The sequence below is a fragment of the Dipodomys ordii genome, unplaced genomic scaffold (genome assembly GCF_000151885.1).
Source record: "Dipodomys ordii isolate 6190 unplaced genomic scaffold, Dord_2.0 Scaffold132, whole genome shotgun sequence".
Taxonomy (NCBI): Eukaryota; Metazoa; Chordata; class Mammalia; order Rodentia; family Heteromyidae; genus Dipodomys; species Dipodomys ordii.
In genome coordinates this window covers 4,911,843-4,939,358 of record NW_012267348.1, presented here as the reverse complement: position 1 = coordinate 4,939,358, position 27,516 = coordinate 4,911,843, and the positions used below count along the sequence as shown (strand labels likewise).

Genomic DNA, 27,516 nt, shown 5'->3' with positions numbered 1-27,516 from the left:
GTGGGAGGGAGGGAGGGAGGGAGCAAGCGAGCTGGGTTAAGTGTGGCATAGATGAGGGAAGAAGACTTAGGGGTACTTGTAAAAGAATGAGACAAGAGAGCAGTATCCACAGTAAGGGTTAAGAAAGGTTTCCTGTGGGCTTGGAAGGTGGCTCAGTGGTAGAGTGCTTGCCTTGCATGCATGAGGCCCTGGGAAAGAAAGAAAGAAAGAAAGAAGAAAGGAAGAAAGGAATAGAAAGGAAGGACCTAGATGCTAAAAGGCAAGCAAGTTGGCAAAGAAAGATAATAAAGAGGCTGTAGACAGAAGCCAAAGGCCAAAAAAGCCAAATATAGGCCAAGGCCAAGAAGGTGTGCGGGGTGTGCACTCTGTGAAAGTAGTGTCACTGCGTGAGGACTCAGGAGGCATGAGGACAGAAATACCCAGCACAGGAAGGCACCAGGGGCCATCCCAGATTCAGGAGGGGCAGAAATCCTAGAAGAGACTGAGACCTTGCCTGTACTGCCTCTGTCCTCTACATCCCAGGGTGAGATAAAGAATGAAGTCTATTGCCAAAGCATGAGGTTGGGAGTAACTCTTCTTAACAAGAGCCCTTACCCAGGTATACCTGGCCTTACACAGATTGCTGGCCTCCCCAATGACACTCTGTCGGTGGAGAATGGAGTCATCAACCAGTACTCCCAGCGCTGGACCCACTTCATTGACCCTCAGAGCCAAGCCAACAAATGGATCAAAAACATGGTAAGCTTTCTCCCCCACCCCAGTCAGGCCAAACAGGAGCAGGGGAAATGTTGAGTCCCATGCTACCTCTTAACCCTTACTTAACTTCTCCCTGTTCCTACAGGAAAAAGAAAATGGACTGGATGTGTTCAAACTGAGTGACCGAGACTTCCTGCGCAGCATGGAGAATGCCATACGCTTTGGCAAACCATGCCTTCTGGAGAATGTGGGAGAGGAGCTAGACCCCGCCCTGGAGCCTGTGCTGCTCAAGCAGGTGGGCCTGTCAGGGAGGGAGAGATGTGGGCTAGAGGCTTGGACAGGGATCTGTCCACACCACACAGAAGAAGCTCTTGCCACAGTGCTTGCCCATCTCACCCATCATAGACATACAAGCAGCAGGGAAACACAGTGCTGAAACTGGGGGACACTGTGATACCCTACCATGAGGACTTCAGGATGTATATCACCACCAAGCTGCCAAACCCACACTACACCCCTGAGATTGCCACTAAACTCACTCTCATCAACTTCACCCTGTCACCCAGGTAAGCCCTTACCCAGTGCCCTCTCAAGCGTCAGTCCTGCCTCTCCTACCAGCTGTCCCTTGGTTACCCCCACACTAGTACCTTAGGGACTTGTGTTTCCCTACTCAATGGTCCCCCAGCTTCCTCTTAGATATAGATACTCCAGCATCCCAAGGCTTTTCAGGCACTTCATCACCTTTTCTACCTGCCTCCATTTCCACCTAGGAACCCTCACTCCACAGTCCCGTTCGGTGTCAAGGCCCCCATCCCAGTGGTTACTATGAACCTCTCCACAAACCAGAGAGCAAAAGCACCCTGTGGCCTGTCCTTTTGGTCACCCCAAACTCTTACATGCTAAGGAAGAACTGCTCAGGGATTCAAGCTCCAACAAGCCATCCCCTGGTGGGACTCCAGACTGCCACCCAAAGTCTAAGAACAGAACTTTTATTTTGAAGGCAGCCTTTGAACTGTCTCTGTAGCCTGAGATGGAGGTCAGCCCTCCCAAGCTGTCACTGGCAAGGATGCTGGGCTCTTGCAGACTCAGGGCACAGGTAGATAAGTGAGAAGACTCAAAGCTGTCCCTCTAGAGCTTACCAGGCATTACCAACATGGTTTCACTTGCCCCTGGCAGTGGCCTAGAGGACCAGCTACTAGGCCAGGTAGTGGCTGAGGAGCGACCCGACTTGGAGGAGGCCAAGAACCAGCTGATTATCAGTAACGCTAAGATGCGTCAGGAGCTGAAGGACATTGAAGACCAGATCCTCTACCGACTAAGCTCCTCTGAGGGCAACCCTGTGGATGACATGGAGCTCATCAAGGTGCTAGAGGCTTCCAAGATGAAAGCCGCTGAAATCCAGGTCAGCAACTGCATGCCCACCCACCTGCCTCTCCCCTCCTGCCCTCAACTTCTCCCCACATGCCCCAAGCCTGCTCCCACTTCTCCCCATCTGTCCCCCACCTTTTCCTACATCTCCTCACCTGCCCAGCCTTGCTTCCCCCATCTTAACCCACCTGCCTCAGACCCTCCCCCCTGCCCCCATTGCTTTCTGCTCTTTGCTAGCCTACCTGGGGTTTTCACATGCCTCACACTGTAACCCCAGGCCAAGGTCAGGATTGCAGAGCAGACAGAGAAGGACATTGATCTCACACGCATGGAGTATATACCTGTGGCTGTCCGCACCCAGATCCTCTTCTTCTGTGTATCTGACCTGGCCAGTGTGGACCCCATGTACCAGTACTCCCTCGAATGGTTCCTCAACATCTTCCTCTCCGGCATTGCCAACTCTGAGAGGGCAGGTAATCCTGGTCCACCCTGACATAGGAGTGTAGGGGCACATTTCCACTGTGGGACACAGATGTAAACTCATACCCATGTTCACTGGCACATCCACTACTCCCAAGCCTCCTTGGACCCCTCTGTACTGTTAACAACAGTTCATAGGTATGCCCAGACTCTTCCCCCAAAGGCTGAGGGAGACTGGATAGACTGGGCTAGACCTCCCTTCTTCCTGAGCTCAGCTATCACCACTCTGCCCTGCAGACAACCTGAAGAAGCGCATTGTCAACATCAACCGCTACCTGACCTACAGCCTTTATAGCAATGTCTGCCGCAGCCTCTTTGAGAAGCATAAGCTTATGTTTGCCTTCCTGTTGTGTGTCCGCATCATGATGAATGAGGGCAAGATCAACCAGGTAAAGGAGCAGACAGGTTGCCAGTAGACTGTCTGCATGAGGGTTTGCCCTCTTGTAGATCTGAGAGGACAGCCTAAATGGAAAGGAAAAGTTCCTTTATTCACAGCATGAACAATAGGCTTAAGGAAACCTAATTGCTTGCTTAAACCCTGGGTTCATGTTACCTGATCAATGATGTGAGCACAGGCCTTCTTAAAACCTTGAATCTGCCAGGCACAGGTGGCTCACACCTGTAATCTTAGCTACTCAGGAGGCTGAGATCTGAGGATCACAGTTCAAAGCCAGCCTGGGAAGGAAAGTCTGTGAGACTCTTATCTCCAATAAACTACTCAGAAAATGCCGGAAGTGGTTCTGAGGCTCAAGTGGTTCAGGACTAACCTTGAACACAAAGAGGCTCAGGGATAGCACCCAAGCCCTGAGTTCAAGCCCCAGGACAAGAAAAAAGAATTTTTTAAGCCCCAATACACAAAAAAAACCTTGAATGTGCTGTCCCCAAGGGCAGACTCTCCTGAGCCTCCACAGGGTTTTGGCTAGGAGATCCTGTGGAGCACACTCCAGCAAAGGACAGAGTAAAGATACCATCCAAAGCTGTTTGACCAACCACCCCCCAGAGGTGGTTGGATTTTTCTAGATGAAGTGCCCAGAGGCAAGGAAATGCTGGCCCCAGGGCCTTGGAACCAGCCTTCTCTGTCCCCTTTCAGGGTGAATGGCGCTACCTTCTGTCTGGGGGCTCCATTCAAGCCATGACTGAGAACCCTGCACCAAACTGGCTGTCAGACAGGGCCTGGAGAGACATCCTGGCACTATCCATCCTACCAACCTTTTACGCTTTCTCTTCTGACTTTGTGAAACATCTCTCAAGTTTCCAGAAAATCTTCGACAGCCTTGAGCCCCACCGGTGAGCTGGGTTCCAGAGTATGGCAAATATGGTACCTGAAGGACGTGAGAGCCCAGGAGCAGCCACAGGGGGGCTTCTGGGAGGGATCACCCAGGTTTCTCGGCACCTGTGGCCATCTCAGGTCCCTGACTCTGTATTCTTGGAACACCCCACTGTCCCCTGCTGTCCAGCTACCAAAATTCCTGGGGTCTGAGGCCTACTGCAGGCTGGCTTCTCAGGGAGATATGGGTACTGTTACAGGGAGCCCTTGCCTGGCATCTGGGAAACGTTCTTGGACCAGTTCCAGAAACTGCTAGTTCTCCGCTGTCTTCGTGGAGACAAAGTTACCAATGCCATGCAGGACTTTGTGGCCAACAACTTGGAGCCACGCTTCATTGAGCCCCAGGCAAGTGTGATATCCAGAAATAATATGTAAGTCTCAGTGCAGGCTGCACTGAACAGACTACCTCATAACCTTGGGTCATGTCAGAACCCCCAAAGCATCTAGGAAGTTGCAGGCCTCACTAGGAAGGCCTGGGCCCTCCTTGAGAGCCCCAGATCCTTTTTCCTTGTCCTGGGCCCTGTCTCTCCTTAGCTTCCAGGGGTGCCAGCATCTTTCCATCCATGCAGACAGCCAACTTGTCTCTGGTGTTCAAAGATTCCAACTCCACGACACCCCTCATCTTTGTGCTGTCACCTGGCACAGACCCAGCTGCTGATCTCTACAAGTTTGCCGAAGAGATGAAGTTTTCCAAGAAGCTCTCTGCCATCTCCCTGGGTCAGGGGCAGGTAAGAGGTAGGCAGGAAAGAAGGGATGAGACTGGGGGATGGGCAGCTGCCCATCACCAACCAGTACTCCGAATCCACAGGGCCCTCGGGCAGAAGCAATGATGCGCAGCTCCATAGAGAGGGGCAAATGGGTCTTCTTCCAGAATTGCCACCTGGCACCAAGCTGGATGCCAGCCCTGGAACGCCTCATTGAGCACATCAACCCTGACAAGGTATTCCATGCTTCCAGTCACAGACCCACTATGTCCTTTTCTATAAGGGAACTAATTAAGCTATCCAGGACTGATGAGGCTTAAATAAGATAATCCTGTGAAGCACTCAGCTCCAAAGTGAGTGACATATGTATTAATGACTTTACATATAATGTCAGAAATAGATTAATCCCAACAGTCCTCCAAGTTACTAGGTCTCAAGGGATCTGCCTAGGATTGGTAACCCTGGGATTTGCCAAAGCCTGTGAGCCTGTGTGTGTGTGTGTGTGTGTGTGTGTGTGTGCCTGTGTGTGTCTGTGTGCCTGTGTGCCTGCCAGTCTCACACTCTCACTTGGGCAGTCTATGCTTCTTGATGGCACTCTATTTCTTGAGCCACACATGTACTTCTGACTCTGCTAGTTAATTGGAGATAAGAGTCTCATGAGTTTATCTGCTTAGACTGGCTTTGAACCACAATCCTTAGATCAGCATCCTGAGTAGGCATGAACCACTGGCACCCAGTCCATATTCTTAACCACTTGTCCATGCAACATTTTCTGACTTAGCCCAAAGAAGTAGGTCACAGGTGATCCCAAGGACGCTGGATAGGAGGGTACCTAAGCTCTGGTCTTTTTCATGAGAAGCCCTGGTCCACCAGGTACACCGGGACTTCCGCCTGTGGCTCACTAGCCTTCCCAGCAACAAGTTCCCAGTATCCATCTTGCAAAATGGCTCCAAGATGACCATTGAGCCACCACGTGGAGTCAAGGCCAACCTGTTAAAGTCCTATAACAACCTCAGCGATGACTTCCTCCATTCCTGTAATAAGGTGATAAACATTTGATGCATACCAACCTACTTGCTTCCATCCCTGTTTCTTATACCTGCTGCCCCTCTACTTCCTGCAGGTGATGGAGTTCAAGTCCCTGCTGCTGTCTCTGTGTCTATTCCATGGAAATGCACTAGAACGTCGTAAGTTTGGGCCCCTAGGCTTCAACATCCCCTATGAGTTCACAGATGGAGACCTGCGCATCTGCATTAGCCAACTCAAGATGTTCCTAGATGAATATGATGATATCCCTTATAAGGTGGGCCAGGGATAGATGGGGAGGGGGGGGTCAGTGGCTTGGGCAATTATGAGAGCCCTCACCACCCACTGTGTAGGTCCTCAAGTACACAGCTGGGGAGATCAACTATGGGGGCCGCGTTACTGATGACTGGGATCGCCGCTGCGTCATGAACATCTTGGAGGACTTCTACAACCCTGACGTGCTCTCCCCTGACCACAGCTACAGTCCCTCTGGTGTTTACCACCAGATCCAACCCACCTATGACCTCAACGTGAGGCCACCCCCATGGGTTGGGCATGATTACTAGGCAGGGTTCTAGAATTCCATAGCACTTTGATGCCAGGGGTCTAGCAGGGAAGGCACGATCCTCCCTCTAGAAGCATCCTTTCCATTAATCCATCCTACAGTGAGAGAAATAAGAATTAATTCTTGTCACTATGAAACAAACTGGAGAGAGAGGTGAATTCAGACTCACCATTTCCTATGTGTAGTTGCTCAGTGTGGTGACCAATCCAGGTTCTTCAGTCAGGGAGGCTCCCAGAGGACATACTTCCAGTGAGGTATGTGAGAAGTCTAAGGCTAGGTTGAGTGGGCCCAGTGCAAAAGCACCTATGCTAGGGGTGGTGGACTACATCAGGTTTGAGCAGCTACATGAAGTAGCAGGAAGCTAGAAGGCAGTGAGGGAAGGATGCTGGGAGGGAAGCAAACGGCATACAGCATCAAAGATACCATGCGGTCCTGAGAACAATAAGAGGCCCAAGGATTACTACCAGGGGTGACAAGCAGTGTGCTCAATAGGAAAGCGACTCTGAAGGCTGGGAGGTGAGGATTAGAGCAAGGCAGGGCCTTCATCTTTGACCCTTCTACCTCCTAGGGCTACCTCTCATATATAAAGAGCCTCCCACTCAATGATATGCCTGAAATCTTTGGCCTACATGACAATGCCAACATCACCTTTGCCCAGAATGAGACTTTTGCTCTGCTTGGTGCCATCATCCAGCTGCAGCCCAAATCATCCTCTGCAGGTGGCCAAGGCAGGGAAGAGGTGGGTGATAGCAAGGGAAAGGGCCAAAGTCTGGGCAAGTCAGGTTCTGCCATCTTGACTGTTCCCCTGTGGGAAGACTGGTTGTGAAATCTTGAAGGGGTTGAAGGAGGCCAGCCCTGTCAGTCAATGTCTCTGCCTCTGCAGATAGTAGAGAATGTAGCTGAGGACATTCTGGTCCAAGTGCCTGAACCTATCAACCTGCAATGGGTGGTCACCAAGTACCCTGTGCTTTATGAGGAATCAATGAACACAGTGCTGGCACAAGAGGTCATTAGGTAAGTCCTCCTACTTCACTCTTAGCCCTGGGTAAGTGGTCACTCAGCTGTAAGGAAATGACCCCAGGAGTTAGCTACCACGGGCTAGATGTCATGCTAAGTGCTAAACATCTATCCTCTACCTCAATGACTTATACCATATTTTAAATAATTTGAGCCCATCCCACCACTCCACCTACCCCAACCCCCAAAAAAACCGACTAAGTGACTACCTCAGGTTATGTACTTGCTAAGGGCCAAGAGATTTATACCCAGTTCTGCACTCTGAGCCTCTAAGTTTGTCATTAGTTTTTTGTCTATGACTTCAAGTTGCAAAGTGTAAGACACTGCCAAATGATCTCTACTTCCTGGTCATTGGCCCCATAGGTACAACCGGCTGATAAAGGTGATCATACAGACGTTGCGAGACATGCTCAAGGCACTCAAGGGGCTGGTGGTGATGTCCTCACAGCTGGAGCTTATGGCTGGCAGCTTGTACAACAACACTGTGCCTGAGCTCTGGAATGCAAAGGCCTACCCATCGCTCAAGCCACTGGCCTCATGGGTCATGGACCTGATAAAGCGCCTGGACTTCCTGGACACCTGGATCCAAAATGGCATCCCAGCTGTCTTTTGGATCAGTGGCTTCTTCTTCCCTCAGGCTTTCCTGACAGGCACTCTACAGAACTTTGCCCGAAAGTTCGTCATCTCTATTGACACTATCACCTTTGATTTCAAGGTCTGGACAGCCAGGGCAAGGTCAGGTGACAGACTGGGGTGGCTCTAGCAGGAGCACTATAATCATAGCAACTCTGAGCAAGAGGGTGGGAAGCTAAGCCAGAAGAGGCCAAGAACCCTGTAGAAATTCACAGGGACAGGGTATAGGCTACTGGCTAAGACAACAGGTTTCAGATGGCAAAAAGCTCTTGGGACAGTCCCTCTAACCAAAATCTGGGTGTTAGTTGTGTCTGTGCCCATCACAGGTGATGACTGAGTCACCATCAGAGCTCAAAAGCAGGCCCGAAGAAGGGTGTTACATCCATGGACTATTCCTGGAAGGTGCCCGTTGGGACCCTGTGAACTTCGAGTTGGATGAGTCTCGGCCCAAGGAGCTGTACACAGAAATGGCTGTCATCTGGCTCTTACCAAAGCCCAACCGCAAGGCCACGTTGCAGAACTACTATTTATGTCCTATCTACAAGACATTGACCCGTGCTGGTATGGGAAGCAGGGCAGGGAGCCTATACTTCAGAGAGGGGTGGGGGCAGTCAGGACTGACCCAACCCAGCCCAAGTCAGCTGTTACTAATCCAAGTTAGCTGAACAGAAAAGCTGACAAAAGGAAAAAGGAAAGCTGACAGAGGTTTGTCAGCAGAGCCATGCTAGCAGCAGGCATGTTAATACCCAGTAACTAGTTCTAGCCTGCCAGCCTCCCCAGCAGATCCACTTTGGGTCCTGGGAACCTATGGGCCTCACCTGTCACTGGGGGTCCAGAGGAGTAATTGAAGCCCAGAAAGGAGAAAAGCCTAGGCTGTGACTATCCAGGAAAGAGTAGGGCCTCCAACTCTAACCCTTACCTTGAGTCCTCTGGGCAGGATTAAGCTTTGGCCACACCTACTCACCAGGCAGGCTTCCTCTGGTGCCAAAGCCTCCTCCATGCTCCCAATTCAATCTGCCAAATTCCCTGCCCTAGCCCTACCCCTGCTGTAGAGGTGACAGGGCATGACCTGACCTTTTCTTTTTGCCTCCTCCAGGAACACTATCTACCACAGGCCACTCCACCAACTATGTCATTGCTGTGGAGATCCCTACCCAACAGCCTCAGCGACACTGGATAAAGCGTGGTGTGGCCCTCATCTGTGCCCTGGACTACTAAATTCACATGGAAGGACCAGTCAGTAAAGTCAAGTTTTTCAGTCAGTCCAGGTGTGCCATGGCTGCTTGTGTGAGGCCCCCTCTGCAGGACCCGTTGCCACTGTGGGGTTGAGGAACGGCAGCAGGCTTAGCAGAGACCAGTCAGCAGGGAAGAGCAGCAGAGGCAGCTATGGCCCCTCTGTATCTGTATTAGGAATAAAATGTATATCCTTGAATCCCAGTGTACCTTCTGGGACACTCCTAGGCAGTACTACCCCTCAACTCAGAGTCTTAGTACCTCTGATGCATAGTCACCAGATGTGGTAAACCAAGCCTTTCCCCCTCACACACATCACTTTATCCACAGCCCATTTAAATGCAAATTCCTCCCACCTGTCAGCCACAGCTTAGGTCCTAATTCTCAGCCCTACCATCCCAGGGAAGCCAGACACCCAGGAAGGCATACATACCAATTCTCTGGTCATAAGGCCTTAGGCTAGTAGGTCTCTTACTCCCACAAAAAGCCATACAGACCTCAAGACAGCAATGATGTTTCTTAGTAGTTTTATTCATTCACTGATCCAGTATTTACAGATGCCAGAGGCGGGAATCAAGCTGTGTTCAGCCCAGATAGGTAGCTACCACACATGCCAGCCCCCGCCCTTAGTCAGTATGTACAGATAAGGGGCCTGCCTGGATCACCTTCAAAGCCATCTGGAAGAGACCACTGGGCTATATTTGAGGCCTGAGCTTAAGGCAATACAAAACCCATTAAGCCTTGACATCAAGCCTCTGAGAACACAGGGGCCTCCAAATGATGGTTTGATCCTGCTGTTGCACAACCCTGAGTGCCTTGCAGAAGCTGAGGAAGCTGGCACAGCAGAAATTTTTGAGTGGTACCAGGTTCCTGAAAGCAGCCCTCTCTCTGTAATTCTAAGAGGAGAAGATGCAATAATACTGAGGGTCCAGTCAGGCTTTTCTGAGCCCCCGGCTCCAGGGACAGAGACCAGGAGTCCAATGTAGGCCCCTTAGCTAGGGCCACAACACTGAAGGCAAAGAGCCCCAGAGCCTTGCTAAAGACAGCAGTCTTGACAAGCCTGGCTAGAGTTAGGACACTTGACAGGCCACCCAACAGCTCAAACACTTTTCTCTGCTCAGGCTATGGGACCCCAGCAGACTGTTCATCCCACTTTTACTTGGATACCTCAATCATTCCAACCCAGCAGCAGGGTCCCTGAGTTTGTCACTCCTCCAAAATAAGAGAGTAGGCCTGACTTCATCCCAACAGACAGGCAGGGGGAAGGGGGAAGACAGACTAGGGCAGCAAAGTCCTGTGCCCACAAGGCCCCCAGCTGGGTCTTTACAGTTGTGACCCTGGAATGATGTGGGCAACTGGCCCCAACCAGATGACAGCTGAGAAAGCAGTTGGGAAGCCAGCCATATGAATATGGTGGCAAAATAGGCTGGAGCCCAGAAAAAAATAGACATCTCTGATAGATAAAAAATATATTCTGCTGCCCAGGTAACAGGGCCAAGTCCTGCTGTTCCACTTCTGGCTATAGAGAAAGCCACAGTACCTCGCTGTAGCCCAACTCTTAACTGCTGCTTCCCAAGCACTATCAAGCTGACTTGTCCCCACCAAGCCCCTGGATGTGATGTGGAAACATGGCGGCTGGCTTCCACTACCAGGGTCTGGGCTCTAGATGAAACTATTCAGTAATACTGGGAAAAGGGGAGTAGGGCAGGGAAAGGCCCTGGTGAGGGCCTCACGGCAAGAGCAGGCTGCACAATCAGAGACAGCAGCCCTTATTGGCGCTTGGCCTTGTAGGGGCGAGAACGTTTCCGCCGATCAGGCTTCCGCTGTTTGTGAAGCCGGCCAATGCTGACCCCTTGGCGTCGCCGCACAGAGATGTTCTGCTCCACCAGGTTGGCCAGCATGCCTGTGGAAGGCAGAAACCCTTAAGCTGATGGCTGGTTGCCCAGTAGCCACTCATTCAACCAGCCACACTGTCAGGCCAGGAGCTGGGTGTCTCAAGGCCCTCCCTGCTCAAGCCTCAGAAAAGTTCTGAAGGAGGGGGATCTGAGGTATGACAATCTACAGGGTATACCAGTTAAGATACAATAAGCCCCCTCACCTTCCTGAGCCAGCATGGAGATGAAGGTGCAAATAAACTCATCGTAGTTGTGGGTTCTTCTCTGGTCATCAATCTGTAGGACAAAGGAAGTGTAAAGGCATCATAGCCCATCTCCCAGAGCAGCTGAGAAGGGAAAAGGGACCAGGCAGCAGGAAGATCACCCACCTTGAACTTCTTCCTCTTCTCCACCTCCTCCTTGAGGCAAGCCTCATAGTTTGCAATCTCAGCCTCCACACATTTTAGCAATGCCAGCAGCTCCTGCCGAAACCCAGCATTGCACCTGAAGGGCCTGACTGGCACCAGAGCTTCACTACTCAGAGGCAGCTAGAGGCAAGGGTGAGCAGCCAGAATCCATGAGGCCTACTGATTCCTTGCCATCACCCAACCCAAAAAGGCTTCATGGTACTTGGCTCCAACTAGTAGCCTTCAGAACTAAATTCCAATCAATATCCCAGCACCTGAGCAGCAAGGCCAGGCCCTTCTCTCTGCCAGGATTCAAAGAGAAAGCCACAAAGGAGGCTCACCTTGGGTGAGTACTTTTCCCCACTCAAGGATTCGTTGGGCCTGACCAACCCAGTCTTCTCTCTGCTATCTGTGGCTTCCACGACCTCCTTCTCCTCTGGACTGCTAGACCCCTGGTTGCCTTGGCTCAGTCTGATGGAGGGTGAGGAACCCTTTCCACCCTCTGGAAGAGGACAAGAAAACATGTTAGAGCGTTGGACACTTGGTTACCTTCCTCCTCCCTCCTGAGTGTATTTCACCCCCCACACACACACCCCTTCACCCCCACCCCCAGAGCTCACTGCTGCACCTGGCCAGTGAGCCAGTGCAAAGCCCACCTGTCAGTGCCAGGGGACTCAACACACCATCCTCAGCAAGGTGTAGTAGGCCTGTGCTGATGACAGGACCCAGGTCACGGACAGCACGATTGTAGCGTATGCAGTCAACACGCAGCAGACTATCATCCTCTCCAAAAAGCACTTTGGAAATATGAGAAGTGACAGGACTGGAGGGCCGTGTTGGGTTGGCCGAGCGAATAGGTGAGCGCAAGGGGGAATTAAAAGCACTGCCGATCTCAGAGGCAGTGTCTGTGCTCTCGTTACTGGGGGTCGGTGAGGGCTGTGAGTGTGTGGGCATTGCCACTGCTGGACTCCCAGCCCCGGTGCTCGTCTTGACAGACAGAGGAAGTGAGAGGTCTTTCTGGGACTCTTGGAGCTTCTCAGTCAAGACATTGATGGTGTTGGGTTGTAGCACTGACAGTTGCCCATCTGTGGAACTATTCAACGATCCTGGTTTCACTGTCCCCTTTCGCTTGTATCTGTGGGACACAAGAAGTGAACAGAGGGAATGGGCCAGGTAACCACACCCAGCAGTGCCTAGAATTCCTTGCATATATTCTAACTTCCAACAGACCCTGAAGCTCTTTACACCTGGATCAAGCAGCTTAACCCAGATATGTATCATCTGCAGCCTTAAGCTCTGTCACCTGTAGCCAGCCAGGTGTCCTCAAAAAAAACAACTCCTCTACTCTAAATGCCTCATTTCTGGCCTTCAGCCAATACTATATTGTCTCCACTCTGACATCTCCATCCCTCCAAACTCTTCTCCTATCTCAACCAATCCTTTGAGGTCTTACTGAAAGGCCAGAACATGTCTTGATACATGCTTGTATGTACATTCTCCTCACAAACCACCAAAAACTTCTTAAGGACCTGGGGTATCAGTCCCTTCAGGCCAACCTCCCCCAGGGGCTGGCATTCTGTAGGTGCCCAATATTATCTGCTGAAGTACTTTCTCAAATGTGAGGTGAATATTCTGAAGAGGCCAGAGCATGCTAGCCTTACACAGCTGGAGCTGACCTGATGGCAAAACTGGTGTTCTGCACATCTTCCTCCTCATCATCCTCATAATCATCTTCATCATCTGAGTACTGCTGGGGTGGACGGACTGGAACTCGACTGCGACCCACACCTGCTGCCAAGTCTTCCTCCTCCTAAGGAAGAACAGAGACCAGAGTGGTTATGAGAAAGGGCTGCTCTCAAAAGTTGGGCACAGCACTTGCAGGCAAGGAGAAGGATAATGTGACTCTCCAGGCTGAGCCCCTCCAGGTGCTCCCTATGGGTCCCAGGGAGGGTGCCTCCCACTGACACTGCACAGAAGCCTATGGAGAGCTTCTAAGACAAAGTACCTTTATTTTGCCAGCAGAACCCAATCTATGGAGATGTACCAAATGAGTACCCCCTAAACATTTAAGCCCAGTCATGTAACTGGATTTACAATCGGAGTTTTCCTTGCCTCCTTAAGCCTCTGCCTTTGTGAGACTCTGATTATCAGAGGAACCTCCCAAACAGGCCCAAGCAGAGTGTGAACACCTAAAAGCCACCTGAGGAACTTCCATAGTTGTCCCTCAGAGGAAATCCTGCCAGGGACCTTCCAACTTACCTGCATGGGGGACTTGGCATAGTTGTGATTGTCTAGAAAAGCTGGCAGCCGCTGAACAATGGGGGTGGGGTTGGGAGGAACTCCATTGAGGCTGCTCCCTGGAGGCTTCACCACCAGCTTAGGTTTGCTGGGAGGACTGTGGGTTGGAGCTTGTGGGCATGACCCAGCTACCTCCTCTGCACCTTCTGAAACAGGGCAAGGCGTATAGGCAAGACTGTCAGCTGGAAACTCAAGAGAAATACACAGTCTTCCCAAACCTCTGAACACACTGTTCCTTCTCTCTTCCCAGAAAACAGCTGAGTCATCTAATGGGATGGGAGTGAATGAACTCTAGAATGGTCCCACAGCTAGAATGGGAGAAGAATAACAGAAAAAAAAAAAAAAAAGGAAGCAGGAAGAAAAAAGGCCTCTAGAATAAAAGAGAAGGCATGTTACAGAGGGCTCAGAGGCCTGGAGTAACAACCCTTTAAAGGTACCCTTTAGGGAAGGACTACTGTCTATATTTTGAGGGAGAGGCACTGGGCTTCTGCACAACTACCCAAGTATCTCCACAGAAAAGACTTGCATTACTGGGACCTCCTGGGTCAAGCTATGTATCTCCAGTACCTGTGTGGGTGCTCTCAGAGGCCACTTGGGCTCTGCCTGCCTCCAGTACAAGAGGGGACTTGCTGCTGGCTGGTTTGGATTCCTCAGGCAGCTGTGACTCTTGAGACTTGCTGGTCTGAATAAGCTCTGGCTGTGTTACCCTAATCAACTGAAAACAGAAGCCAAGGCTCAGAGAGAGGCTAGAACCAGGCCTCCACTGGCTTGGGGGACAGCACCATGGCCTTGGTCCTACACATTCTCTCATTCATAGGAAAATGAAAAGGCCCACTGATAATCCATTTTAGATGCTATTCTCCCTTCCCACCCCCAAGTTCCAACTTTCCCACAAAGGAAGCAAAGGAAAAGAGTGGCTAGCTGAAATACAATCCACAAAAAAGTGTGATCAGGGAATCAAAGATGGTGCAGAGGAAGAAAAGATAGGGTTGGTCAGGCAAGGGAGGCACCTACCTGCTGCAGAGCCTCGAGTACTGTCTGACGATTCACTTTCAGCACATGCAGCCTGGCCTCATACTTGATCCTGCGATCAGGTACCACTGCCATCAGGTTGAAGCGGATGTCGTGGTAGGGTTCCCTGCAGTCACAGCTACAGCTGTGAGAGCAGCTCCCACCATAGCCCCACCACTAGGTTGAGACAGATATCCTACATTCATACTTTCACCACAGGTATAAGCCACACCTAGCAGGTAAACAGCAGGTAGCAATGCACAGTAGAACCTGAGCTGATGGCTTCTCATGAACTATATGAGAGGATGTTAGGAGGTGAGCCAGGACACCTGGGCCACTCATCAAGGCCTTCTCCCATCACAAATGCAACCCAGAACAAGCAAAAGGTAGGAGGGTAAGGATTGGAAGCCCAAGACTTAAGCTTGATCTTGCCAGATTCACCATGGCCTTGCAATTTACAAATCACCTGGGCTCTCTCTGCATGGCATAGATACACAAGGGTAGAGTTGAGCTGACTCAGGGCTCTTACCCTGCAGTGGCAAGGCCAATACGCTCCATGATAACCCTCCGGGCTTTGTCTGTCCACTCTTCATCCTCTCCCCAGGGACCTATGGGAGACCAAGATAAGAAATCAGCAGGTGAGAAACCCTGAGTTTGAGCAGGCCAGGGAAGGAAGACAGACAAATATGGTTGAGACATGAGTTGATCAGATACAAGTACAAGATGAAACCCTAGCCAGAGTTAGATGTCTTCAGTACCTGCCATTGGGTCCAAAGCATCTGAGGAAAACTGGGCCTCAGACACCCAAGAGGTAAGCAGAGAAACCCAACAGGCCCCATCTCAAAGTGCCTACCATGATCAATAGGGTAGACTTTCAGCCCATCCAGCTCAAAGAGTCGTCCTGTGATAGGTACATAGCTGACAAAGTGGAATGCCTCCATGGTCCGCACTGCACTAAGGCCATTCTGTTTCTCAGGAAGATGACGTGGCTCTGGCCTGGGGGAAGGACAGAAGCAGGTTTTTGTTGTTGTTGTTTTGTGTTGTTGTTTTTTTTTTAAGCCTCTTCCTCACCCTTAACCCAATATCAGTTCTCACATACCTAGCATGGCTATTATGTGCCTTGGCCAATTCTGGAGCATTGCCAATTGCATATCCTTTGCTCTAGGGGAAAGAAAATAAGGCCCCATCAGAAATGCTTCTCAGGTGGGCCTCCTCCGGATGGGGGCAAAGCTCCAGAGACCAGGCGCAAAGGCACTTGAGGAATTTGAAGCTGCACTTTCCTCAAGAGTTGGTGGGGGCAAAGAACTTTGGCCGTACAGAAATGAGCGGTACTGTCCTTGCACAGTAATCACAGGACATTGAGGAGCAACACAGCTTGATAGAAACAGTCCCAACAGAGAAGGTTCTGACATGATGTTACTCAGGTCTCTACTGCCTTTCCTAACAACTGAGCCTAAATTCAACTGCCTTGCACAATTCTTTAAAAGTGTAATGTTAATGGCCATTTGAAAAAGAAACAGCCAAACAGTAGTAAATATCATATGGTAGTATTCCGAATGCCCCTGAGGATGACATCTGCTCAGCTAGCTGTGAGTCAGGATTAAGAGACAGCAGCCTACCTCCGGGCTGAAGCCTTTGGTGAAATCTTTCATACGACTCAGTGTGGGTCCCAGATCCACATTGCTGCAGTTCAGGAGCACGCTCAGCAAGGCATGAGTGGCACAAGAGTTGGGGATCAACTGTGAAACCAAGAATCATCACTATAAATAGTATCTGTCATGCCAAGTTTCCCAAGCCTACTTTCTTTGGGAATGAGGACAGAGACAGGGAGTTATATCTGGACAACAATTCTTGTCAGCATCTTTACTGTTCATTTAACTTGAATCAACTAAATACCCACCAAGAATCTGAGGACATGGAAAATGGACTGAGAAACCACACTACTGTAAGGTGTTCCCTTTAATGAATAAGAGCTAGGTTCCTTGTGCCAAGGGATTTCTGTAACCATCACCTTTGGTTTCTATCTCTTCCTGCCTTCCCAAGGGGGGAGAAAAACAAAAAACCTAGCAGCATCCCACCCTCCAAACAAGCACAGAGCCCAGCAGACCTGGTGGGCAAAGAACATATTATTCACAATATCGTCATCAATCACGGACGTATCATCCACCAAAGTAGAGACTTTGCGACGGGACCTGCGCTCTTCGATCCATTTGAACAGGAAGATGAATCCATATACGGGGCTGGGAAATTAAGGAGCAGAAGGCAATCAGCATCCCCCCTTCCTTTCCCTATTCCTTTGCACTGTCATCATTGGGATGCACTTGCCATGATTCCACCTCTCCCCTGGGTTCTTCCTAATGCTGTATTTAACGTGGCTCTCACACCCCAGAGGCAGAGTCAAACATCAACTCTAAATGTGGTGCTCCAGTCCACCATTCTCCTCATGAAGTCTACGGTTCTGGGTAAGAGAAGAAAGACTGAAACTGCCACTATGTCCAGGGTAGAGCAGGGCAGGAACACAAATAAGGCAATAACAAAAACTGGTACAAAATTCAAGCATCTGAATCCCACTAATGCCAGAAAAGCATACAAACACCCGACTTGCATCCCTTTTTTTTGGAGGGAGAGAGAAGGAAGAAGACTTCTTGGTTTGGTCCTGAATGTGGTACCTCAGAATATGGCCTTGTCACCAATCAATACTAGATGACCTTTGTGTGATTGAAGCCACAGCACAAATGGACATGTAATTAATGAAGTGCAGTTGCACAAACGGTATTATGTGACTTGGCAGCTAAACCCTAAGAATGATTAGAGTTAGGGAAGGAAAACACTGTGGAAGATTAAATCGGAAGAGAACAACAACAACAAAAAAAAAACTGATTAGAAGAGCACCCAGACCGAGGGATTCTTCCTTATGTGATATTTTACAATTTGGATTTCCAGATACTGATTCCCTTGAGGGACCCCACTTCCTCAGTCCCAGCCCTCCAGGTGTAAGAGGCAGCCCTGCCACTCACCCTTGGCATTTGCTCTGAAGATCATAGATCTCCTCCACCTGCACCCCTTTGACACCTACAATAGGAAAAGAAAACCGGTCGGGAAGAGCACGGCGCCCCTGCAGCGAGGGCACAGGGATGGGCCCCCCACGACCCCAATCCAGCTTGCAGAGGAGTTTCTTACCGAAATCTTCCACCAGGAGGGTGAAGAGGCCTGGTTGGGGCGACAAGGGGAGCAAGAAGTATCAGGCAGGCGCGCCCCAGGGCCCATCGGATTCCCCAGCCCCCAGCCCGCCCGGCCCTCTTCTCACCCGGGTCGCTCTCCAGCTCCAGCCAGCCCTTATTCATCTTCCCGCGGGGCGGCCCCTCAGCGCCATGTCCAGGCCCTCCCCACCCCCCGCCGCCCACCGCCGGGAGCCCCCGCCGCTCCCGGGGCCCCTCAGCCCCACACACACAGACAACGGGCCCCGCCGCGTCACCCGCCCGCGCCGGCAGGATGACGTCACTGCGGAGCGACGAGCCCGCCCCGGGACTCCTCTTCCGCTTGCCACGCTGAGGAGGGCACGCACTCGGAGGCGGAGGCAGATGCGTACGCGCGGCTGGGGGCGGGGCGAGCGCGTGGCCGTTAGCGGTCCGACTCGCCCAACTGCCGGTTTTCCGACGGCCCTCGTGGGGCCCGCAGTCCTCGTGGCCCCGCCCAGGCCTGCCTGAGCCCTCGCCTCCTTCGCCCGCGCAGTCACCACGCGGGGCGGCCGCCCGTGAAGTAGCTATCACGGCTTGTGACAACGAATAAATCCCCGAGATAGCGGCGCCCTCAGCAACAGCTGAGTGAGCAGCCCCGGCCCGGGAGTGGCGGCCCGTACGCGACCGTGAGGAGCGAGCGGCGGAGGCGACCTCCAGCCCGGCCTCGCACCAGCCACCCGGCCGGCGCGACATGAGCCTGGCCTGGCATCCACGGGATGCTCCTTGAACCCCTTCTCCGGCTGTTACCTCTGGAGGACGGTTGTGGCCACACGGATACGTATTTTCCAGATAGATCATTCTTTATTCTTGCGATCGCGGCGGAGCCGAATGCGTTATTGTTAATTTTTTCAGCAAGCACTTAGCCAGCACTTAATCCAGAGAAACATCTTGGTAAGCTTTTCGAGGGAGCACGAGCAGATGGTGGAAGTCCCGTCCCTCAGATGTTTTGGAAGGTGGTTGCATCCTTTAACTCCTAGTGGGACCCGATTCTTCTTGCACAAGGAACGTCGTGATCCAGCGATGCAAAGAACCGAAGTTTCAAGGTTTATTGCAAAGATGGTGGGGGATAGCCCGGTTGTCAGCTCCAGTGCCTACCCCAGTTGGGACAGCAAAGTTAGTGCGCGCCTTTCTCTCCTCCTCCAGCCTGTCTTAGTGCTTTTTGGGTGGAGTCAGGAGGCAACAGATTGTCAACTTCTGCAATTTCCTCTGCTGGCTTGGAAGAGGAGATGGGGCTCGCACTAAAAGAATGGGTGAGCAGGCCAGCCTTCCTAGGCCTCAGTAGCCACGTTCATGCAGAGTAGGCAGGCAAAGGTCCCTAAAGAGATTCAGTATGCTCAGCCTTGATCTGAGGTTGGGGCACTAGAGTATGTAATCCCTGGTTCAGGTAGCACTCCTTAGAAACTATCTTTCTTCTTCCTCTGACTTGACAGTAATACTTTCTTCATGGGATAGATTGGTTTCTTTTGTCCCCATTCAGGGGTTTACCCTGGGCCATTGAAAACTATTAATTTGTAATCCTAGCAACAGGAGGAGTTGCACGGTATTTTCTCCACTGTGGGACATTTTATTCTGCTAAGGTCTATACAAAAGTTGGGGACAAACCAAATTTCAGTGGTCATCTGTGTCTAGTTTAAAAAGGGGGGGGAATAGGGCTGGGAAGGTGGCTCAGTGGTAGAGCGCTCGCTTTGCATGCATGAGGCCCTGGGTTTGATTCCTCAGCACCACATAAGCAAAAAGAAAAAAGCCAGAAGTGGCGCTGTGGCTCAAGTGGTAGAGCACTAACCTTAAGCTGAGGAGCTGAGGGACAGCGCCCAGGCCCAGAGTTCAGGCCCCATGACCGGACCCAAAAAAGAAAAAAGAAAAAGGGGGGAATAAAGGGGTGTTGGTATTATTCTTTGTCATCTAGCTTTTTCTGGATAGGATTAAGGCACCCACATTTGGATGCCTTTTTTCCTGAGTGCTGTCTCCTGCATTTAGTAGGCACCAAAAAACTATTTTAACTAAGTCAAGTAGTGTTCCAACTTAATACACAACATGGGAGTCAGTATTGCCCTCTGGAATGAAGCTACTTCAGATCATACCTTTATTATGAACTCTGGCTTTGGGTGAAATATTTTGTTTGTGCCTCAATCTCTTCACATTGAAAATGGAGGTAATTCTACCTAGTGCATGGGATCCTTATGTGTTAACACCCAGCGTGCCTAGAACATACCCAATTTAATAATGATTGGCCAGTACTAACAATGATACTTGGTATCCCTTTTATTCTACCACATGTATTGGGAGATGATATGCACTATTGACCTTTGTGGAATGTGATATTCAGATGAGAATTAAATTACTGCTCCATGGTTTAGGAGCATTACTCAAATGGTAGAGCATTTACCCAAAGCAGTCCTAAATTCAATCCCCAGTGCTCCACACACACAAAATACTGACCAAACCCTATTTATATTCATAGCTGGAAGAGCCTATATTGTCCTCATCATAGTACAGAAGAATTCAAGATAGGAGAGAGAGGCAGCAACGAATGAAGACTATAAAAGAAAAGAAGGAATGCCAAAGACTGAGGTAGATTAGTTGACGAGAGTGAGTTGGGAGAAATTGTCCAGTGGCCAGTGGTACATAAAACACTCTTGCTCCCCTTGGCATGTCTCAGGCTGGGATTGAACTGTGTGAAAGTACTTATCAGGGGTTCCTGGACACTGCCTTTCTTAGTGTACCGTAGTTGTCCTGGGTAGCTAGCTCTGAAATTTTATTACCTAAATCCTCATCTTCTCTCTACCATTTGCTGTGTGTCCTGGGACAGGCCATTTCTTTATGCTTCAGTTTTCTCATCTAGTGAATATGCACATTAATGTACCCACTTTTTAGTGTTGTACATCACTGACCTATACTGTACATTCCTTGAGCTACTACATGCTAAAATGCCAAGAATAGACCAGGTGGAACAAAACACCAGTGCACTTCTGGCACATTTGTCCTTTCCTTTTGGGGGGGATGGGGGAAAACCAGAAATGCTCTCCAGTTCTTGCAAGAAATGGGGGGAAAGGCACAGGATTTGAAACATGTTGGATGACGGGGACCAGCAAAAAACTGGAGGAGTCCCTGGATCTCATCAGGCTCAGCCTGAATGAGAGGATTTTATGTGAAGATGAGAAATGACTGAGAGCTTCAAGGCAGATTCATGCTTATGACCAACATTTAAATATGATACTGGGAAATGTGGAAGACATAGTGACCAACATAGAAATTGATGAGAAGTGTGAAGAGAAAGAGATACATAAACAAAACAGAATATTCCCGTGCTCTTTGTCAGTGGAGATGGTGTTGTACTCCTCTGAGAGTTGGAACCAAGAATTTATCCCATGTAGAAAGTAGGAGACTTGGTAAAATTGCCTCTTCAAATGTAGAAGTCATTCAGAGAACCCTGCATACTTTTTGATATTAAGTTATGATCAAGGATTCTTCCACCCCGAGATGATTGATTTGCAAATAACTTACAACTTCTTAAGCTAAATGGTGTTCATATTTTTCTCCAACTGTTCCAATAAATGTGACACCAAGCTGCTAGACTCCTCAGGAGTGATTTGCTCCATTGTTCCTGCAAACAATTTCTGAATGTTCTTCAAATTAAATTTGATGTTTTCTTTCTAATCTAAAAAGAAGAATATGCCTGGTGCTAGTGGCTTACACTTGTAATCGTAACTTCAGGAGGGTGAGATCCAAGGATCTCGGTTCAAAGCCAGCCCGGGCAAGAAAGTCCATAACACTCTTATCTTCTCCAATTAAGCACCCAAAAAAGCTGAAAGTAGTAGAGTTCTAGCCTTGAGCAAAAGAACTCAGGGGCAGTGCCCAGCCCCTGAGTTCAAGCCCCAGGACTGGCCCCCCAAAAAAGCGTACAGAAAACGTGAAGAATAGTGTCTATCAATGTGAAATGCTCAGTGAACTTTGGTATCACTTTAGTGTGCATTAGGAAGATGGTACCACCTAAGATTTCAAGTAATTGTCAGAAAAAGAATAAAGAATTTGCTTTTACATTTTCATTCAGTCAACATAGGCAGTGCAGGCTCTTGGGACAGAAAGACCATATCAGAAAGATTGTTTAACCTTAACACTAACCCATACTTTCAAATAATGTAATGGGTATGTCTTATGCTTGGAAAATATGAAAAACACTAGTATATTAGCCTTTAGATATTTTGGGCCTCCATAAGATATGTGATATTTTAAGGGTTGGCCACCTTGTACTTCTTTTTCTCTTGTATAGAAAATCTGCCAGGACTAGAAGGGTAATCCAGAGAAAACCATCTTCAGAGCCTGGTAAGAAAAATGAAGCTATGTTTGGCCACTGTGTCCAGACCTTAGCAAAGAAGGCCACTTGTGTGAGGCAGTTAGCTTGCTGCCCTCACTGTCAACCCCACTTCCTTCCCAGATTCTCCCAAGATATGAAGAACTCAGGGTCTGTAACTTAAATTTTTTGTTTGAAGTTTATAAAGCAAAGTTAGTTAAAAGCCACTTGACACCAACATAATAGGAAGTTGTTTTAGCCAAATCCTTCAGTATCATATAAATTATATCAAGGCCTGACATACCAAATGACACCTCATCTTAACCTTTATCACTTCCAAAATGACTCATTTTTCAACCCAGATGGTCCTTGATTATCTGGCTTTATAGTGATATGGAAACAAAATATCTTTACCTTTTCTTGTGCTGGCAAAATTTCTGGTACAGTGTTCTCTTTAATGCTGGGAAACAGCCGCAAAATACAGCACCCAGTCAGCTATACAAGCATGAGAGGGAAAAAAGGTCTATTACATGAATTTTCAAATTATATCTGGACATAAGCCCTTTGTAAGCTGAGGGGCCTTTATACTCCTTCCTATACTTAAGTAGTTGGTTCCCTTTTTTTGTGGTTTTGTTTTTCTTCTTCCATTCTTTTTGGGCCTTTTTTCCAGTCTTCGGGCTTGAACTCAGGGCCTGGTGCTGTCCTTGAGCCTCTTTGACTCAAGGCTAACACTCTAACACTTGAGCCACAGCATTACTTCTGGCTTTTTGGGGTAGTCTATTGGAGATAAGGGTCTCATGGGGGCTTTTCTGCCCAGGCTAGCTTCAGACCGAAATCCTCATATCTCAGCCTCCTGAGTAGCCAGGATTACAGGCGTGAGCTACTAGCACCTGGCTTCCTCTTCCATTAATGGTCAAATTGAGCCAGGCCTATATAATTAACTTTTTGTTTTTCAGTACTAGTGTTTGAAATCAGAGCCTCATACTTGCTAGGCAGGTGCTGTACTACCATGCTTTTCAGCCCTTTTTTGCACTAGTTTTGATTGTTTTTTGTCGGTTGTGGGACTTGATCTCAGGGCCCAGGCGCTGTCCCTAAGATCAAGGCTAGCACTCTACCACTTGAGCCACAGTTCCACTTCTGGTGTTTTGGTGGTTAATTGGAGATAAGAATCTCATGGTTTTTCCTGCCTGGGCTGGCTTCAAATTGTGATCCTCAGATCTCAGCCTCCTAAGTAGCTAGGATTACAGGTGTTGAGCCATCAGCACCCGTCTGCAGTACTCTGCAGTACTGATTTTGAGATAGGGTTTTGCGTTTTGCATGGCCCATGCACTGGGATCCTGTTTTTATGCTTTCACCATAGCAGAAATGACACATACATACCACCATTCCTAGCTTATTCAATTGAGACAGTCTCTCCAACTTTTTTGCTCAGCAAGCCTGGAACCAAGATGCTTCCCAATTCAGCTTCCTATATAGTTAGGATCACAGGAGCTACTGTGCCCAGTTAATCCTAAGGTTTATTCTTCTAGTTTGCAGACTATGCCTTCGAGAACCTGGGGATCCTGAAAAGCTAGGAGAATTCCTTCAGAAAGACAATCTCAGTGTGCATTATTTCTGTCTTGTGAGTATAAGCTTCCTTTGCTTTGTAGGTTTTGTAGCTTTTGCTATACAGACTATTTTTTAATCTAGCCTTAAGCTCATAGTCTGAATAAAGACAATGTTTTCTTTTTTTCAATTTTTGTTTTCTATTTCTTCTTGCTTTCAATAAAGCTAAATCCTTCAACATAATGTTCAATAGAAGTGGTGTCAGTGTCATTCATGTCTTGTTCCCAACATTAGAGGGCAGTATCTAGTTTTCCACCATTATAAATATGATTTTAGCTGTAAGGTTTTGTTATAGGTGCTTTCTGTCAGATTGAAGTTCTCTTTTTTTACTGAGGCTATCATGAATGTGTATTGAATTCGTCAAATGTATTTCCTGCTTCTGTTGAGATTATCTTAATTTTTCTCTTAATTTGTTAATGTGGTTTGTTACAACTGGATTCTTTAATCTTACATTCTTTGAACATACCCTATTTGATCATAATGTATTATCCTTTAAACATAGTGTTGGATACAACTTGTTAATATTTTGTTTGACTTTTACATCTGTGTGCATGAAAAAGAGCTCTGAATTTCCTTTCTTGGATGTCCTGCAGGTCTCAGGGCTTTGTTAATTCTGATGCATTTACAAGCATATACATTTTTAACATAAAAATAAACATACTATATACAATATTTTGTATCTTGTTTTATTTTCCTTTCCATATATTTTATAGATCTTTGGATATAGAACCTTACAGACGTAGGTTTTTTTTTTCTTTTAATAGCTAATTGATATTTTATGATATGGGTGACCAAGAAATATTAAAACAAACTCCTATTAAAGGATATTTTTAGATTATCTGATCTTTACTGACTTTTCTGCTTATAGAAATAACACATGCTTATTATATCTAGAAAATGTGAATATTAAAGTATAAGTTAAACAAAAATCATTCATGCTATGCTTAAAGCTTTAAGGTAACTAGTATTTAGATACATTTGTTTAAGCATAATTAGTAACATATAGCTATAAGCTAAATACCCCTGAAGTCATCTAACATTATAGTGTTGCCTTTCCTATAATGTCAAAATAAGATAACCTGATGCACTTGGGAAATTGAGGCAGGAAGATCACAGTTCAAGGCCAGCCTTGACAGCAACACCTGTCTCAAAAAAAAAAAATCTGAGCTCCTATTACACATTTCATACAACTACTTCATATAACTGAAAAAAGTTCATATATCGTGTTGTTGTTGTTCGGTCGTGGGGCTTGAACTCTGGGCTTGGGCGCTGTCCCTGTGCTCTTCAGCTCAATGTGAGTGCTCTACCACTTGAGCTATAGCGCCACTTCCAGTTTTCTAGTGGTTTATTGGAGATAAGAGTCTCACAGACTTTCCTGCCCGGGCTGGCTTTGAATCGTGATCCTCAGATCTCAGCCTCCTGAATAGCTAGGATTACAGGTGTGAGCCACCAGTGCCCGGCTTTCAGATATCTTTCTCAATATTGTTGGAAGGTTATTGGGTTGGAATGAAGTGATGACATTTTCCCAATGTATATAATAGTTTAGCATCTTCCCTTGTTTTTGTTTTGCTGGTTGTTTGGCCTTTTGAGACAAGGCCTCACTACTTCCAGATACCTAACCCTCTAGCCTCAGCCTCCCAAGTGCTATGATTACAGCTGTGACCTACCATGCCCAGCTGCTTCTTTCTCCTTGATTTCCCACTCCAAATTCTACCTAGGAAGCTTTTCAGAAACAAAAGGCCCATTATCCCAGGCATGGTACTTCATGCCTACATTCCCAGTACTTAGGAGGTTGAGGCAAGAATTTGGGACCAACCTGAGTTATATAGCTAGACCCTATCTTAAAAACATAAACAAAGAAACAAAGTACATTTTTAAAAGTACAATTCCTGCTGGGTATCAGTGACTCATGCCTATAATCCTAGCTATTCAGGAAGCTGAGATCTAAGAGTTTCAGTTCAAAGCCAGCCTTGAACAGACAAATCCAAGAGACTTATCTCCAGTTAACCAGTAAAAAGCCAGAAGTGGAGGCTTGGCTCCATTTGGTAGAGTGCCATCCTTGAGCAGAAAAAGCCAAATGAGAGGCTGGACACTGGTGGCATACTCCTATAATCCTAGCTATTCAGGAGGCTGAGATCTGAGAATCCCAATTAGAAGCAGCCTGGACAAGAAAGTCTGTGAGACTCTTATCTCCAATTAACCACCAAAAAAGCCAAAAGTGCAAGGTGTGGCTCAAATGATAGAGTACTAACCTTGAGCAAAAAGCTCAGAGACAATGCCCAGTTCTTAAGTTCAAGCCCTAAGACATGTACACAACAAAAAATAGCCTAGCAAGAGTGTGAGGCCCTTCGAGCCCCAGTACCAGCACTGAATAAATAAATACACAACTTCTTCCCTTCTATAATACAGTATGCCAGTCCTAGGGCTTGGACTCAGGACCTGGTGCTGTCCCTGAGCTTTTTGCTCAGGATTCCACTTGAGCCACAGCTCCACTTCTATCTCTTTTGGTAGTTAATTGGAGATAAATGTCTTACAGGCTTTCCTCCCCAGGCTTGCTTCAAACCTCATCTGACATTCCCAGATTCTCATATTTCAGCCTCCTGAGGCGCTAAGATTACAAGCATGAGCCACTGGCATCCGATCTACCAGATAAACTTTTAAAATACTGTTTTCCCTTCTGTCATACTCTGACAAAAGTATTCTGTACTGAAGAAGAATATAGCAGAAAGAATAAAGAGTAGGGTCTGTAGGTCCAAGTGTGAATGCTACTTCTGCTACTCCTTGTCTTGTGACCCTAGCCCATGCCACTGTCACACTGTACCTCAGTGGCCACTGTAAGATAAAGGTCACAATAACTTTGGTATCATAGAGTTGTGGTATGCACAAAATGAATGTGTACAAAGGAAATGTTTTCCCAATGTTCAGCTCACAATAGCAGCAGCCCTCAGTAAATGAGAGGCAGTATAATATAAAGGTACATGGGAGCACAGTTTCTGGATCTCTGTGGCCTTGAGAAAGTCGCATCTGTGGAAAGTTTATTCAATGAGTTAATATTTGGACATTAAACTACATAACTTGAGGGTAGGGATGGGAGGGAGAAATTGGGGGAGAATGATGGAAGGAATGGCATTGATCAAGATGCATTATGCTCATAACTTGACATACGGAATTGTCACCTCTTTGTATAACCACTTAATAAATTTGAAACGTGTGTTATTATTCCCAGCCCATAGTGCTGCAGAAGCCTTCATAAAGAAATTGTCCTATAAATATCTGTGAGATATATATACATATATATATGTATATGTGTGTATACACACACACACATATATATATGTATATGTATATTCCAGCACATTATTTCTTAGCTCTCCTTCCTAGTCATTGTCACCCCACTGCACTATTTCACTGCTCATCCCTGTTGACCGCCTGGTTCTGCTGCTCCCTCAGATATTATCTAGTAAGCTGCCTCAGAGGGGCCAATCCAACAGAGGTTTCCATGGATTCCTGCCTGAAGACATCAAAAAAGAGGCAGCCCGGGCTTCTAGGAAGGTTAGAATCCTTTGAAATGGCTAGGCCTCTCCTAATGCCTCTCAGATCCCTGTTTCTAGAAGTCAAATGACTTGGATTTTCCAAGATCTCTCTCCCTCCCTCTCCCTCCCTCTCCCTCTCTCTCTCTTTCTCTCTCTCTCTCTTCCCCTCTCTCTCCCTCCCTCCCTCCCTCCCCTCCCTCCCTCTCTCC

The 27,516-nt window shown here is 48.1% G+C and overlaps 3 protein-coding genes and 1 pseudogene across 6 annotated transcripts in view; 3 read left to right on the top strand and 1 right to left on the bottom strand.

Moving 5' to 3' along the window:
* Positions 1–9,078, top strand: part of Dnah1 (dynein, axonemal, heavy chain 1) — a 71,249-nt gene extending 62,171 nt beyond the window's left edge. Inside the window, exons 59-76 of the mRNA XM_013030726.1 lie at positions 619–738; positions 842–991; positions 1,102–1,262; positions 1,873–2,098; positions 2,342–2,537; positions 2,782–2,933; positions 3,635–3,831; positions 4,072–4,216; positions 4,441–4,599; positions 4,680–4,811; positions 5,449–5,619; positions 5,699–5,878; positions 5,955–6,131; positions 6,735–6,905; positions 7,050–7,180; positions 7,547–7,898; positions 8,143–8,377; positions 8,913–9,078. Of these exons, the coding sequence (XP_012886180.1) occupies positions 619–738; positions 842–991; positions 1,102–1,262; positions 1,873–2,098; positions 2,342–2,537; positions 2,782–2,933; positions 3,635–3,831; positions 4,072–4,216; positions 4,441–4,599; positions 4,680–4,811; positions 5,449–5,619; positions 5,699–5,878; positions 5,955–6,131; positions 6,735–6,905; positions 7,050–7,180; positions 7,547–7,898; positions 8,143–8,377; positions 8,913–9,034 (3,177 nt within the window). The 3' untranslated portion in view covers positions 9,035–9,078. The remainder of the gene's footprint in view (positions 1–618; positions 739–841; positions 992–1,101; positions 1,263–1,872; positions 2,099–2,341; positions 2,538–2,781; positions 2,934–3,634; positions 3,832–4,071; positions 4,217–4,440; positions 4,600–4,679; positions 4,812–5,448; positions 5,620–5,698; positions 5,879–5,954; positions 6,132–6,734; positions 6,906–7,049; positions 7,181–7,546; positions 7,899–8,142; positions 8,378–8,912) is intronic.
* A 481-nt stretch (positions 9,079–9,559) lies between these two features.
* Positions 9,560–18,134, bottom strand: Bap1 (BRCA1 associated protein-1 (ubiquitin carboxy-terminal hydrolase)). 4 transcript variants are annotated; one of them, XM_013030792.1, is made up of 17 exons: positions 17,947–18,134; positions 17,820–17,849; positions 17,657–17,711; positions 16,747–16,879; positions 16,259–16,378; positions 15,739–15,800; positions 15,493–15,635; positions 15,169–15,247; positions 14,643–14,766; positions 14,196–14,343; positions 13,590–13,774; positions 13,007–13,140; positions 11,987–12,465; positions 11,672–11,832; positions 11,313–11,405; positions 11,148–11,220; positions 9,560–10,952 (listed from the first exon to the last, which is right to left on the bottom strand). In XM_013030792.1, exons 1-17 carry the CDS (start codon positions 17,981–17,983, stop codon positions 10,819–10,821), a joined length of 2,190 nt encoding a protein of 729 aa, XP_012886246.1. In that variant the 5' UTR covers positions 17,984–18,134; the 3' UTR covers positions 9,560–10,818. The 4 variants fall into 4 exon arrangements, with proteins under 4 accessions (XP_012886246.1, XP_012886243.1, XP_012886244.1 ...); XM_013030789.1 differs by having other exon boundaries at positions 11,313–11,471; positions 17,947–18,062; XM_013030790.1 differs by having other exon boundaries at positions 11,313–11,471; positions 12,014–12,465; positions 17,947–18,062.
* A 2,210-nt stretch (positions 18,135–20,344) lies between these two features.
* The window catches only part of Phf7 (PHD finger protein 7), an 11,821-nt gene continuing 4,649 nt past the window's right edge, over positions 20,345–27,516 (top strand). The window contains exons 1-4 of the mRNA XM_013030730.1: positions 20,345–20,449; positions 22,149–22,201; positions 23,699–23,790; positions 27,225–27,326. Coding sequence (XP_012886184.1) covers positions 20,409–20,449; positions 22,149–22,201; positions 23,699–23,790; positions 27,225–27,326 — 288 coding nt within the window. The 5' untranslated portion in view covers positions 20,345–20,408. The remainder of the gene's footprint in view (positions 20,450–22,148; positions 22,202–23,698; positions 23,791–27,224; positions 27,327–27,516) is intronic.
* Positions 20,891–21,533, top strand: LOC105996577 (annotated as a pseudogene).

Coding starts and splice junctions, on each gene's coding strand:
- Bap1 (XM_013030789.1), bottom strand. CDS start 17,983: ATGAATAAGGGCTGGCTGGAGCTGGAGAGCGACCCGG. Junction 17,850..17,946: donor GGAGCTGGAGAGCGACCCGG/GTGAGAAGAGGG, acceptor CGCCCCAACCAG/GCCTCTTCACCCTCCTGGTG. Junction 10,953..11,147: donor CTCCATGCTGGCTCAGGAAG/GTGAGGGGGCTT, acceptor TGCCTTCCACAG/GCATGCTGGCCAACCTGGTG.